The sequence below is a fragment of the Nerophis lumbriciformis genome, linkage group LG07 (assembly GCF_033978685.3).
Source record: "Nerophis lumbriciformis linkage group LG07, RoL_Nlum_v2.1, whole genome shotgun sequence".
Lineage (NCBI taxonomy): Eukaryota > Metazoa > Chordata > Actinopteri > Syngnathiformes > Syngnathidae > Nerophis > Nerophis lumbriciformis.
In genome coordinates this window covers 14,187,023-14,199,799 of record NC_084554.2, presented here as the reverse complement: position 1 = coordinate 14,199,799, position 12,777 = coordinate 14,187,023, and the positions used below count along the sequence as shown (strand labels likewise).

Sequence of the window (12,777 nt, the reverse complement as noted above, 5' to 3'; positions counted from 1 at the left end):
ACTTGTGAGTGTTGATGACACAGCTTTGCAACACTTGATATTCTAGTTTCAAGCATGTTTTACTCAAAATACGTCATACAATTTTAGCTACAAGCTATAATATCTTACTGAGACAATTTAGGACGAAAACCCTTAAAACAAGTAAAACACTCTAACATAAAATCTGCTTAGTGAGAATAATTATCTTATCAGACAGAAAATAAGCAAATATCACCCTTATTTGAGATATTTAATCTAACCTAGATTTCAGTTTTTTGCAGTGCACTAGGTCAGTGACCTCTGCATTTGACCCATCCCCTTGTTCGACCCCCTGGGAGGTGAGGGGAGCAGTGAGCAGCAGCGGTGGCCGCGCTCGAGAATCATTTTGGTGATTTAACCCCCAATTCCAACCCTTTGATGCTGAGTGCCAAGCAGGGAGGTAATGGATCCCATTTTTATAGTCTTTGCTATGAACTCCGATTTCAGGGCGGACAATCTAAGTGGTTAGATTTTCCGCCCTGAGATTGGTAGATCGTGAGTTCAAACCCCGAGTCGTACCAAAGACTATAAAAATGGTACCCATTACCTCCCTGCTTGGCACTCAGCATCAAGGGTTGGAATTAGAGATGTCTGATAATGGCTTTTTTGCCGATATCTGATATTCCGATATTGTCCAACTATTAATTACCGATTCCGATATCAACCGATACCGATATATACAGTCGTGGAATTAACACATTATTATGCCTAATTTTGTTGTGATGCCCCGCTGGATGCATTAAACAATGTAACAAGGTTTTCCAAAATAAATCAACTCAAGTTATGGAAAAAAAATGCCAACATAGCACTGCCATATTTATTATTGAAGTCACAGGTTGAGGTGGGCGGGGGTAGGGGGGGGGCTGTTATATTGTAGCGTCCCGGAAGAGTTAGTGCTGCAAGGGGTTCTGGGTATTTGCTCTGTTGTGTTGATGTTGTGTTACGGTGCGGATGTTCTCCTGAAATGTGTTTGTCATTCTTGTTCGATACAAATACACGTACCGTTACTCCCCTATTATTTTGATTATTGTTTCTCAGCTGTTTGTTAATGTTGCAGTTTATAAATAAAAGTTAAAAAAAAAAAAATGTAGCCTCTGCGCATGCGCTTAGCATACATCCAACGAATCGATGACTAAATTAATCGCCAACTATTTTTATAATCGATTTTAATCGATTTAATCGATTAGGTGTTGCAGCCCTAATATATATATATATATATATATATATATATATATACATATATATATATATATATATACTCTGTGTCAATTCCATTGTGTATACAAAAATGTTTTTGTGTCAAAATACAGCTTTTTAGAGCAGTGGTTCTCAAATGGGTGTACGCGTACCCCTGGGGGTACTTGAAGGTATGCCAAGGGGTACGTGAGATTTTTTTTAAATATTCTAAAAATAGCAACAATTAAAAAATCCTTTGGAAATATAAATAAAAACCTATCTTTTTTTTACAAATAGTTCAAGAAAGACCACTGCAAATGAACAATATTTTGCACTGTTATACAATTTAATAAATCAGAAACTGATGACATAGTGCTGTATTTTACTTCTTTATCTCTTTTTTTCAACCAAAAATGCTTTGCTCTGATTAGGGGGTACTTGAATTAAAAAAAAATTCACAAGGCTTACATCACCGAAAAAAGGTTGAGAACCACTGGTTTAGAGGTTTCCGAATCCTGGACTGTACGTGTTGAAATCATGTACTTTATGAAGTCAAGGTTACAAGGAATGCTCAAAACATTCACAGGTTTATTCAATGTTATTGGAAAAAATAAACCTTGAAACATTGCAGCTTTTTCCGCAAATTTCTGAAGAAGAAATTCTGGCCTCTTAGGCCGCAACAATTGCAAAAAAAACCTTGCAAAATCCCAGAGGGGCTGATATTTGACTGTCAGGAACGGTTTTGTAACATTGGAAATGGTAATAAAATTACTCGTAAAGTTACTTGTAACTAGAAAAGAATGGCCTTAGTAATGTAATAGATTGTAAGCACTCATGACGTGACTAAACACTAACGTGACTCATCTGCAAAGACTCTCAGATTGCGGTTGCGGCTACCCAAGCGTCGAAGGCCTTCTATAAACTGGGCAACGACTCCTACAAGCTGGTGACACAGAATATGCGTTGGGACGAGGCAAGGAGGCAGTGCCAGGCGGACGACGCCGACCTGGCCAGCATCCTCAGCCCAGTGGCCCAGGCGTACATCACGCTGCAGATAGCCAAGCACCAGGAACCCGTGTGGATTGGCCTCAACAGCAATGTGGTAACGTTTGTCCCGTGTCTGCTACCATCCAGCTATTTGTTCTCATATTTTCATATTATATTGCTCACTTTTGGGGTGGAAAGCCATACCCATATTCAAAAGGAAACCTATCACTACCAGATGTGAGGCGAGTACAAAGTGTGAAACTACAAAACCCAGAACCAGTGAAGTTAGCACGTTGTGTAAATGGTAAATAAAAACAGAATACAATGATTTGCAAATCCTTTTCAACCTATATTCAATTGAATAGACGGCAAAGACAAGATACCGTATTTTCCGCACTATAAGGCGCACCGGATTATAAGGCGCACCTTCAATGAATGGCATATTTCAAAACTTTGTTCATATATAAGGCGCACCGGATTATAAGGCGCACCTATGCATCCATTAGATGGAGCTGCGCTAAAGGGAATGTCAACAAAACAGTCAGATAGGTCAGTCAAACTTTATTAATAGATTACAAACCAGCGTTCTGACACCTCTGTTCACACCCAAAATTAATAAACAGCTGTTTTATTATTTTCCCCGAGGTAAAGTCGGTGACGTGGTGTTTTGTTTATCTTTTAACAACAGCAAGGTATAACATGTAGTGCAACATTTATACCACATAGTGGAGGGGAACTTTTCCCTGATTCAATAAACAGGTAAAAAACAGTCTGATACTGTTACGGTAAAGTCATACTTGCCAACCTTGAGACCTCCGATTTCGGGAGGTGGGGGGAGGGGGTGGGGTGGGCGTGGTCAGGGTGGGACGGGGGCGTGGTTGGGGGCGTGGCTAAAAGGGGAGTAGTATATTTACAGCTAGAATTCACAAAGTCAAGTATTTCATATATATATATATATATATATATATATATATATATATATATATATAAGAAATATATAAAAAAGTCAAGTATTTCATATATATATATATATAAGAAATACTTGACGTTCAGTGAATTCTAGCTATATATATATATATATATATATATATATGTATGTATATATATATTTATTGTATTATATATATATATATATATTTATATATATATATATATATATATATATATATATATATATATAATAAATAAAAAAAAATATATATATAGCTAGAATTCACTGAACATCAAGTATTTCTTATATATATATATATATATATATATATATATATATATATATATATATATATATATATATATGAAATACTTGACTTGATGAATTCTAGCTATATATATATAAATACTTGAATTTCAGTGTTCATTTATTTACACATATACACACACATAACACTCATCTACTCATTGTTGAGTTAAGGGTTGAATTGTCCATCCTTGTTCTATTCTCTGTCACTATTTTTCGAACCATGCTGCTCTGATGATGCATTGCTGTGTGGCACGCACAAAAGTGCTTTCATCAAATGCACTAGATGGCAGTATTGTCCTGTTTAAGAGTGTCACAACATTGCTGTTTACGGCAGACGAACTGCTTTACGGTATACAAAAACGTGACTGCTGTTGTTGTGTGTTGTTACCGCGCTGGGAGGACGTTAATGAAACTGCCTAACAATAAACCCACATAAGAAACCAAGAACTCGCCCTCCATCATTCTACAGTTATAACGTGATTGGGCAGGTATGTTGTTTATATTGTGGGTTAGCGGACTCAGGTCCATGGACCTGAGTCCGCCTGAATTTCGGGAGATTTTCGGGAGAAAATTTGTCCCGGGAGGTTTTCGGGAGAGGCGCTGAATTTCGGGAGTCTCCCGGAAAATCCGGGAGGGTTGGCAAGTATGGGTAAAGTGCAATCACAATATAGTAACACTCCAAATAGTGCAGAGCATTAACAATATATCAATAACTCAACATTGCTCAAACGTTCATGTCACACAACACAACACACAAAATAAACATGTAAAGCTCACTTTATGACGTTATTCCTCATCCACGAATCCCTCGAATTCTTCTTCTTCAGTGTCCGAATTAAACAGTTGGGCGGATACATACGGCATCCAACATGCAACTGCTTTTTCCCCCCATAATGAACATTGCGCCTTGCAACGGTGCGTAATGGATGAATGCACCACATAGTAAACAAACGTACACACGGAATCTGCGGCGCTCGCCTTTTTTTTTTTTCTTTTTTTTTTTTACCGCCAACACGGGGCTTTAATTAAAAAAAACTGGCACAAGTGGCAAAAAAGAGTGAGTAAGTTGAGGAATGCTCATCAAACACTTATTTGGAACATCCCACAGATGAACAGGCAAATTGGGAACAGGTGGGTGCCATGATTGGGTATAAAAGTAGATTCCATGAAATGCTCAGTCATTCGCAAACAAGGATGGGACGAGGGTCACCACTTTGTGAACAAATGCATGAGCAAATTTTCCAACAGTTTAAGAACAACAATTCTCAAGGAGCTATTGCAAGGAATTTAGGGATTTCACCATCTACGGTCCGTAATATCATCAACAGGTTCAGAGAATGATATTACGGACCTTGGATCCCTCAGGCGGTTCTGCATCAAAAAGCGACATCAGTAAAGGATATCTCCACATAGGCTCAGGAACACTTCAGAAAACCACTGTCAGTAACAACAGTTGGTCGCTACATCTGTAAGTGCAAGTTAAAACTCTACTATGCAAAGCGAAAGCCATTTATCAACAACACCCAGAAACACCGCCGGCTTTGCTGGGCCCGAGCTCATCTAAGATGGACTGATGCAAAAAAAAATTATGTTTCTCAGTTCGAGAATTAAATATCTTGTCATTGCAGTCTATTCAATTGAATGTAAGTTGAAAAAGATTGGCAAATCATTGTATTCTGTTTTCATTTACGAATTACACAACGTGCCAACTTCACTGGTTTTGGGTTTTGTATAAATGAAAGATGTACTGTACTCTCTCATGCTAAATGTTATAAGGAGCTCGCAGTAACTTTGGTTTGTCCTTAACAGACAGGAGGACGCTTTAGGTGGGTGGATAACTGGCTTCTCTCTTTCACCAAATGGGGCATAGACGAGCCTAAAAGCAATTACGGCTGTGTGTACGTGGACGTGGACAAATCCTGGAAGACGGCGCCGTGCAGCGACACCTACTATTCCCTTTGCAAGAGTTCCCCTGGTCAGGAACATCACTCCCCAAGCACTTCATAGCAGTACAAACCGAACGACTCTCAAAAACGTCCCTCCTGTTGCAGATTCTCCACCCACAGAGCCTCTTCAGCTTCCCGGCAACTGTCCAGAAGGCAAGATGGGGAGAACCTGGGTACCCTTCAAAGGCCATTGTTATTCTTTCCTCAGCTCGCAATCGGATTCCTGGGCCCACGCCTCGGTGGAATGTCTGAAAATGGGTACGTTGTGACAATTTTTCGCTGGCATAAGTGTGGAATTTATGTGTCAGGTTCAAACACTGATGACATCTATTAAACAAGACAAGAAGCAAAGAATTAAACAGAGACAGAATTACATTTGGCTCAATTTGAGGAGAGACGCCTGGACACTGTACAAGGGTACAGTGTCTCAGCACGCTCTGGCGAAAGATTGTACGCCACCTCTTTGATTTGGACTTTCCCTGATTACATGGAAACAGCTGTTTCTAAGGGACGTGGGTCGTAAACAGCCATCGCCTTTGGTTACAGAACAGTTCAAAAGAAAAGGTCGTAAACAGTTCACAGAAAAGTTCGTAAAACAGTTTAAAGAAGCGGTGCCTGGAGGGGAGTCTGGTCTTGCTTCCTCTTCGCTTTTTGTAGTTCTTGGGTCAAGACGATATCTTTCTGTTGATTACAATACATAAAAGAAGCAGAACACCTTCATTTTGCTTACCATCCTACACAATGGAGTTTTACAAGCCTGACGAGAGTGCGCAAGCATGATCATATCACACCTATTCTCAAATCACTCCACTGGCTCCCTATCGCATCCCGGACCCAATTTAAGATCAACCTCCTCACTCACCAATGCATCTACGGCAACGCCCCCTCCTACCTCAAGGACCTAGTTTCCCCTCAACCCCCTACCCGCAACCTCCCCTCCTCAAACACTAACCTCCCCAAACCCATCAGGACAAAGTTGCAATCTATGGGCCGCCGGGCTTTCTGCTCGACCGCTCCCGAACTTTGGAACGCTCTCCCCGACCATCTTAGAGCACCACAGTCGGTCGACCATTTTAAGAAGGGACTAAAAACCCACCTTTTTAGCACAGCTTTTATCTAATTTCTCTGCCTTCTTGTTTTTAAAGGCCTACTGAAACCCGCTACTACCGACCACGCAGTCTGATAGTTTATATATCAATGATGAAATCTTAACACTGCAACACATGCCAATACGTCCGGGTTAGCTTACTAAAGTGCAATTTTAAATTCCCGCCGAAATATCCTGCTGAAAACGTTTCGGTATGATGACGCCTGCGCGTGACGTCACGGATTGTAGAGGACATTTTGGGACAGCATTTGTGGCCAGCTATTAAGTCGTCTGTTTTCATCGCAAAATTCCACAGTATTCTGGACATCTGTGTTGGTGAATCTTTTGTAATTTGTTCAATGAACAATGGAGACAGCAAAGAAGAAAGCTGTAGGTGGGAAGCGGTGTATTGCGGCCGGCTGCAGCAACACAAACACAGCCGGTGTTTCATTGTTTACATTCCCGAAAGATGACAGTCAAGCTTTACCATTGGCCTGTGGAGAACTGGGACAACAGAGACTCTTACCAGGAGGACTTTGAGTTGGATACGCAGACGCGGTACTGTGAGTACGGAGCTGCGGCTTCCAAACATTTGATCGCTTGCCCGTACGTGCGTGCCGCTATGTGCATGTCACGTACGTAACTTTGGGGACTTTGGGGAAATATATGTCCTGTATGTACTTTGGGCTGTGGGATTGAGTGTGTTGTGCAGGTGTTTGAGTTGTATTGGCGGGTTATATGGACGGGAGGAGGGAGGTGTTTGTTATGCGGGATTAATTTGTGGCATATTAAATATAAGCCTGGTTGTGTTGTGGCTAATAGAGTATATATATGTCTTGTGTTTATTTACTGTTTTAGTCATTCCCAACTGAATATCAGGTCCCACCCGCCTCTCACAGCATCTTCCCTATCTGAATCGCTCCCACTGCCCTCTAGTCCTTCACTCTCACTTTCCTCATCCACGAATCTTTCATCCTCGCTCAAATTAATGGGAAAATTGTCGCTTTCTCGGTCCGAATCGCTCTCGCTGCTGGTGGCCATGATTGTAAACAATGTGCAGATGTGAGGAGCTCCACCACCTGTGACGTCACGCGCATATCGTCTGCTACTTCCGGTACAGGCAAGGCTTTTTTATCAGCGACCAAAAGTTGCGAACTTTATCGTCGATGTTCTCTACTAAATCCTTTCAGCAAAAATTTCGCGAAATTATCAAGTATGACACATAGAATGGACCTGCTATCCCCGTTTAAAGAAGAAAATCGCATTTCAGTCGGCCTTTAAATGCACTGCTTGCCTATCTGTTTTATCCAGTGCTTTCATGCTTTTATTTCTATTTTTATCTATGTTTCTGTTTGTGTGTCATGATTTCATTTATATTTTATTTTTTTATAATATATTCTTACTTTCTATTTTTATTTTTATACTTTGTAGCACTTTGAGATTTTAACAAATGTAAAGTGCGTTACAAATGCAATTCATTTTTATTATTTATTATTATTTTGATTGGTAGGATTAAAGACAGGTTTTGTCCTCTTGCCGGGAACCCAATGTAACACAAAGTATTGTGATAACTTAAGATACAATTATTCTAACATTATGTATATCTGCCTTTGATTTGTCAGGGGCATCCTTGGCAAGCATCGAGGACCCACAAGAAAGTGCTTTCATCCAGGAAAACATCGAACTTCTGCAGGACGGTGCCAAGAAATTCTGGATCGGCCTCTACAAAAACCACGAAAGTAAGAAACGTCTCCACTGGCCGCTTTGGCTACCTGCTGAACAAAGCGCCTTGTTGCAGGTCAGTGGATGTGGATAGACAACGGCGTGGTGGACTTCACCAACTGGAAAAATGGGATGCCGCAGTCAGCGCCATGTGTGGAAGTCAATGCTGAAAGCGGGAAATGGAGTACAATAAGCTGTCACAGATACTTGGCGTACATCTGCAAAAAACCCAAAGGTACAATATGCTCAGTCAACTGCAACAGCAGCACCACACAGTAACACTGAGTCTTGTGTTTCTTTCAGTTGTTACACCCACAGAAAAACCTCCAGCTGTCGGTGGGTATTAATCATCCCCAATACATTACAAATTGTCTCATTCCCTTTGGTACATTTCTCCAATCATGATCGCCATTTACAAAACAGGAAGTGCATTTCCCATAACAATTGGTACAAATAGCAGAAGTCAGTCTGTTACCTAAAACCCTGAATTCATCTCACAACAATACAAACCCCAAAACCAGTGAAATTGGCACGTTGTGTAAATCATAAATAAAAACAAAATACAATGATTTGCAAATCCTTTTAAATGGATAGACTGCAAAGACAAGATACTTAACGTTCCAACGTTTATTTTTGGCAAATATTAGCTCATTGGGAATTTGATGCCTGCAACATGTTTCAAAAAAGCACAAGTGGCAAAAAAGAGTGAGAAAGTTGAGGAATGCTCATCAAACACTTATTTGGAACATCCCACAGGTGAACAGGCTAATTGGGAACAGGTGGGTGCCATGATTGGGTATAAAAGCAGCTTCTATGAAATGCTCAGTCATTCACAAACAAGGATGGGGCGAGGGTCACTACTTTGTGAACAAATGCGTGAGCAAATTGTCCAACAGTTTAAGAACAACATTTCTCAATAAGCTATTGCAAGGAATTTAGGGATTTCACCATCTACGGTCTGTAATATCAACAAAAGTTTCAGAGAATCTGGAGAAATCACTGCACGTAAGCGATGATATTACGTACCTTCGATCCCTGCATCAAAAAGCGACATCAGTGTGTAAAGGATATCACCACATGGGCTCAGGAACACTTCAGAAAACCACTGTCAGTAACTACAGTTCGTTGCTACATCTGTAAGTGCAAGTTAAGACTCTACTATGCAATCCAATCCAATCCAATCCACTTTATTTATATAGCACATTTAAACAACAAAATGTTTCCAAAGTGCTGCACAACAATATTAAACACAATTAAAAACAATATAAAATAAATGTGATTAAAAACAATTTCAAAGGGTAAAACCAATTAAAACAGTAAATAGAAAGCAAAAAGCAAAATTTTAAAAACACAGAGGACAACAGAGGACCACACAACTCACGTAGTGTTAAAAGCCAGAGAATAAAAGTGGGTCTTAAGACGAGACTTAAAACACTCCACTGTGGGAGCAGTTCGAACATGGAGGGGCAGAGTGTTCCAGAGCTTAGGGCCGACCACAGAGAAGGCCCTGTCTCCCCTGGTTTTAAGTCTCGTCTTGGACACCACGAGCTGGAGCTGGCTCTCGGACCTCAGAGCGCGCGCAGGATTGTAAGTTTGGATGAGGTCCGAGATATACTGAGGTGCCAGTCCATGTAAAGCTTTAAAAACAAACAGCAAGGTTTTAAAATCAATTCTAAAATGAACAGGGAGCCAGTGCAAACTCTCAAGGATTGGGGTTATATGCTGGCGTCTCCTGGCCCCTGTTAAAAGTCGTGCTGCCGCATTCTGGACTAACTGCAACCGGGAGAGAGCTTTTTGGCTAATGCCAGCATAAAGTGCATTGCAGTAGTCCAGGCGACTTGAAATAAAAGCATGCACGACTTGTTCAAAAAGGTTAAAAGATAAAAACGGTTTTACCTTTGCTAAAAGACGAAGATGATAAAAACACGATTTTAAAACGCCATTGACTTGTTTGTCAAGTTTAAAATCGCTGTCTATAGTGACGCCAAGGCTGGTGACTTTGGGACGCACATCATTTTGCAATGGTCCCAAGTCAGTGAGGGCCGGACCAAACACTAAAATTTCCGTTTTTCCCTCATTCATTATTAAAAAATTCTGGGCTAACCAAGCCTTGACGTCGCATAGACAGTTGAGAAGGAGTGTCAGGGGGCAGTGGCCTTTTGAAATAGGCATATAAATTTGGCAGTCGTCTGCATAAAAGTGATAAAACACCCCATGCCTCTTAAAAATCTCTCCAAGAGGAAGAAGGTACAGTGCAAACAGGATGGGGCCTAGAATAGATCCCTGGGGGACACCACAGTAAAGCGGAGCAGAAGAAGAAGTGGCGTCCCCCAGCCTGACAGAGAAAGACCTTTCTGACAGGTAGGATCTAAACCACTCTAATGCAGTCCCCCTGACACCCACACAGTCTCTCAGGCGATCTAAAAGAATTGTGTGGTCGACTGTGTCAAAGGCAGCTGTAAGATCTAAAAGCACTAAAATGGCAGAGCTGCCAGAATCAGATATTAAAAGCAAATCATTAAAAACCTTTAAAAGTGCGGATTCAGTACTGTGCAAAGCTTTGTATCCAGACTGAAATGGATCTAAAGTGCTATTTTCATCTAAAAAAGGTTGTAAAGCAAAGCGAAAGCCATTTATCAACAACACCCAGAAACGCCGCCGGCTTTGCTGGGCCTGAGCTCATCTAAGATGGACTGATGCAAAGTGGAAATGTGTTCTGTGGTCTGACGAGTCCACATTTCAAATAGTTTTTGGAAATTGTGGACATCGTGTCCTCCAGAACAAAGAGGAAAAGAATCATCCGGACTGTTATAGGCGCAAAGTTCAACAGCCAGCATCTGTGATGGTATGTGGGTGTATTAGTGCCCAAGGCATGGGTAACTTACACATCTGTGAAGGCACCATTAATGCTGAATGGAGCAACATATGTTGCCATCCAAGCAACGTTACCATGGACGCCCCTGCTTATTTCAGCAAGACAATGCCAAGCCACGTGTTACATCAACGTGGCTTCATAGTAAAAGAGTGCGGGTACTAGACTGGCCTGCCTGTAGTCCAGACCTGTCTCCCATTGAAAATGTGTGGCGCATTATGAAGCCTAAAATACCACAACGGAGACACAACTTAAGCTGTACATCAAGCAAGAATTGGAAATAATTCCACCTGAAAAGCTTCAAAAATGTGTCTCCTCAGTTCCCAAACGTTTACTGAGTGTTGTTAAAAGGAAAGGCCATGTTACACAGTGGTAAAAATGCCCCTGTGCCAACTTTTTTGCAATGTGTTGCTGCCATTAAATTCTAAGTTAATGATTATTTGCAAAAAATAAATAAAAAATTCTCAGTTCGAACATTAAATATCTTTTCTTTGCAGTCTATTCAATTGAATATAAGTTGAAAAGGATTTGCAAATAATCGTATTCTGTTTTTATTTAAGATTTACACAACGTGCCCACTTCACTGGTTTTGAGGTTTGTAAATATCTGACGTAAACAATAACTAAAGTTTGGATGACAGTTATCGTAAAGTGAAAGTTACACCTTAGCGTATGTGCGAGACCGATTGCTAGATTCGCATTTACGCTCTAACTGTTCTTACATGTAATTTGTAGACAGATCATATCATTGCAATACGGGAAGAAAAAAACAGCGCTGCATAGCTCAAATATAAAATCCCGGACGAGCCTATGAACAATCTACAAACAAATGAAGGAAAATTAGTATTTTTGATCTGACAAATGTACCAAAGCGACTAGGAACGACTGTATCAAATGTGTTATTCTTTGTGGCTTCAGCTCATATCATGGAAGAAGCTTCCCACGGGTCTGCTGGCATCACCGTGGCCGTGGTGCTGCTAGTGATTGCCGTAGCTGGACTCGGAACCTTCCTGTTCTTCAGAAAAAAGATACCCACCTCTGTGTTGGGAGAGTCCACCTTTGACAACAAGCTGTACTTCAATAACCCAATCCGAGCTCTCGTGGACACCAAAAGCCTGGTGGCCAACATAGAGTATAATGAACAAGCTTAGACAACAGGAAGACGCCATCAGCGCTTATTTGTGCTCTCCACTGTAGAGGACCTGATTCTAATAATCCATACAAGGACTGGAAGTTGACTCAACTTTTCTACAGTATAAGCAAAAACTACAAAAAGAGATGTGATTGTTGAAATGTGTAAATATTTGATGTAAAAAAAAAAAAATCAACAATTGGCAAAATATGATTTCTGTTCATTGGTCAGAACTTTAAATTGACATGCTTTGTTGTTTTTTTGCTGGTTGCCATTGTAAATACAGTAGATACAATACAAATTAAAGCTGCAAGCAGCGATGGACGGGACTGACTTTGACGGCACATAAAATCCAAACCGAAACAGTAATTAAAACTCTTTGGTCAGCTTTTAATCAGAAGGGTTCAATCTCTCTCCTGTGCTAGTTTGAAGCCGACACGGCAAACGCGCTCAGAGGAGATAATGTTTGAAAAAAGGTGACCGGTTTTTACAAAACTTTTGTTTTGAAGGGGGAATTGCAAACTTCCGGGCAGCACGGTGGAAGAGGGGTTAGCGCATCTGCCTCACAATACGAAGGTCCTGAGTAGTCTTGGGTTCA

General features: G+C 40.7%; 1 protein-coding gene across 1 annotated transcript in view; it reads left to right on the top strand.

The window, feature by feature from the left end:
- mrc1a (mannose receptor, C type 1a) overlaps window positions 1-12,573 on the top strand; it is a 63,283-nt gene extending 50,710 nt beyond the window's left edge. The window contains exons 23-29 of the mRNA XM_061965774.1: window positions 2,067-2,296; window positions 5,231-5,396; window positions 5,473-5,625; window positions 8,077-8,193; window positions 8,253-8,411; window positions 8,480-8,512; window positions 11,966-12,573. Of these exons, the coding sequence (XP_061821758.1) occupies window positions 2,067-2,296; window positions 5,231-5,396; window positions 5,473-5,625; window positions 8,077-8,193; window positions 8,253-8,411; window positions 8,480-8,512; window positions 11,966-12,198 (1,091 nt within the window). The 3' untranslated portion in view covers window positions 12,199-12,573. The remainder of the gene's footprint in view (window positions 1-2,066; window positions 2,297-5,230; window positions 5,397-5,472; window positions 5,626-8,076; window positions 8,194-8,252; window positions 8,412-8,479; window positions 8,513-11,965) is intronic.
- The last annotated feature ends 204 nt before the right edge of the window (window positions 12,574-12,777 follow it).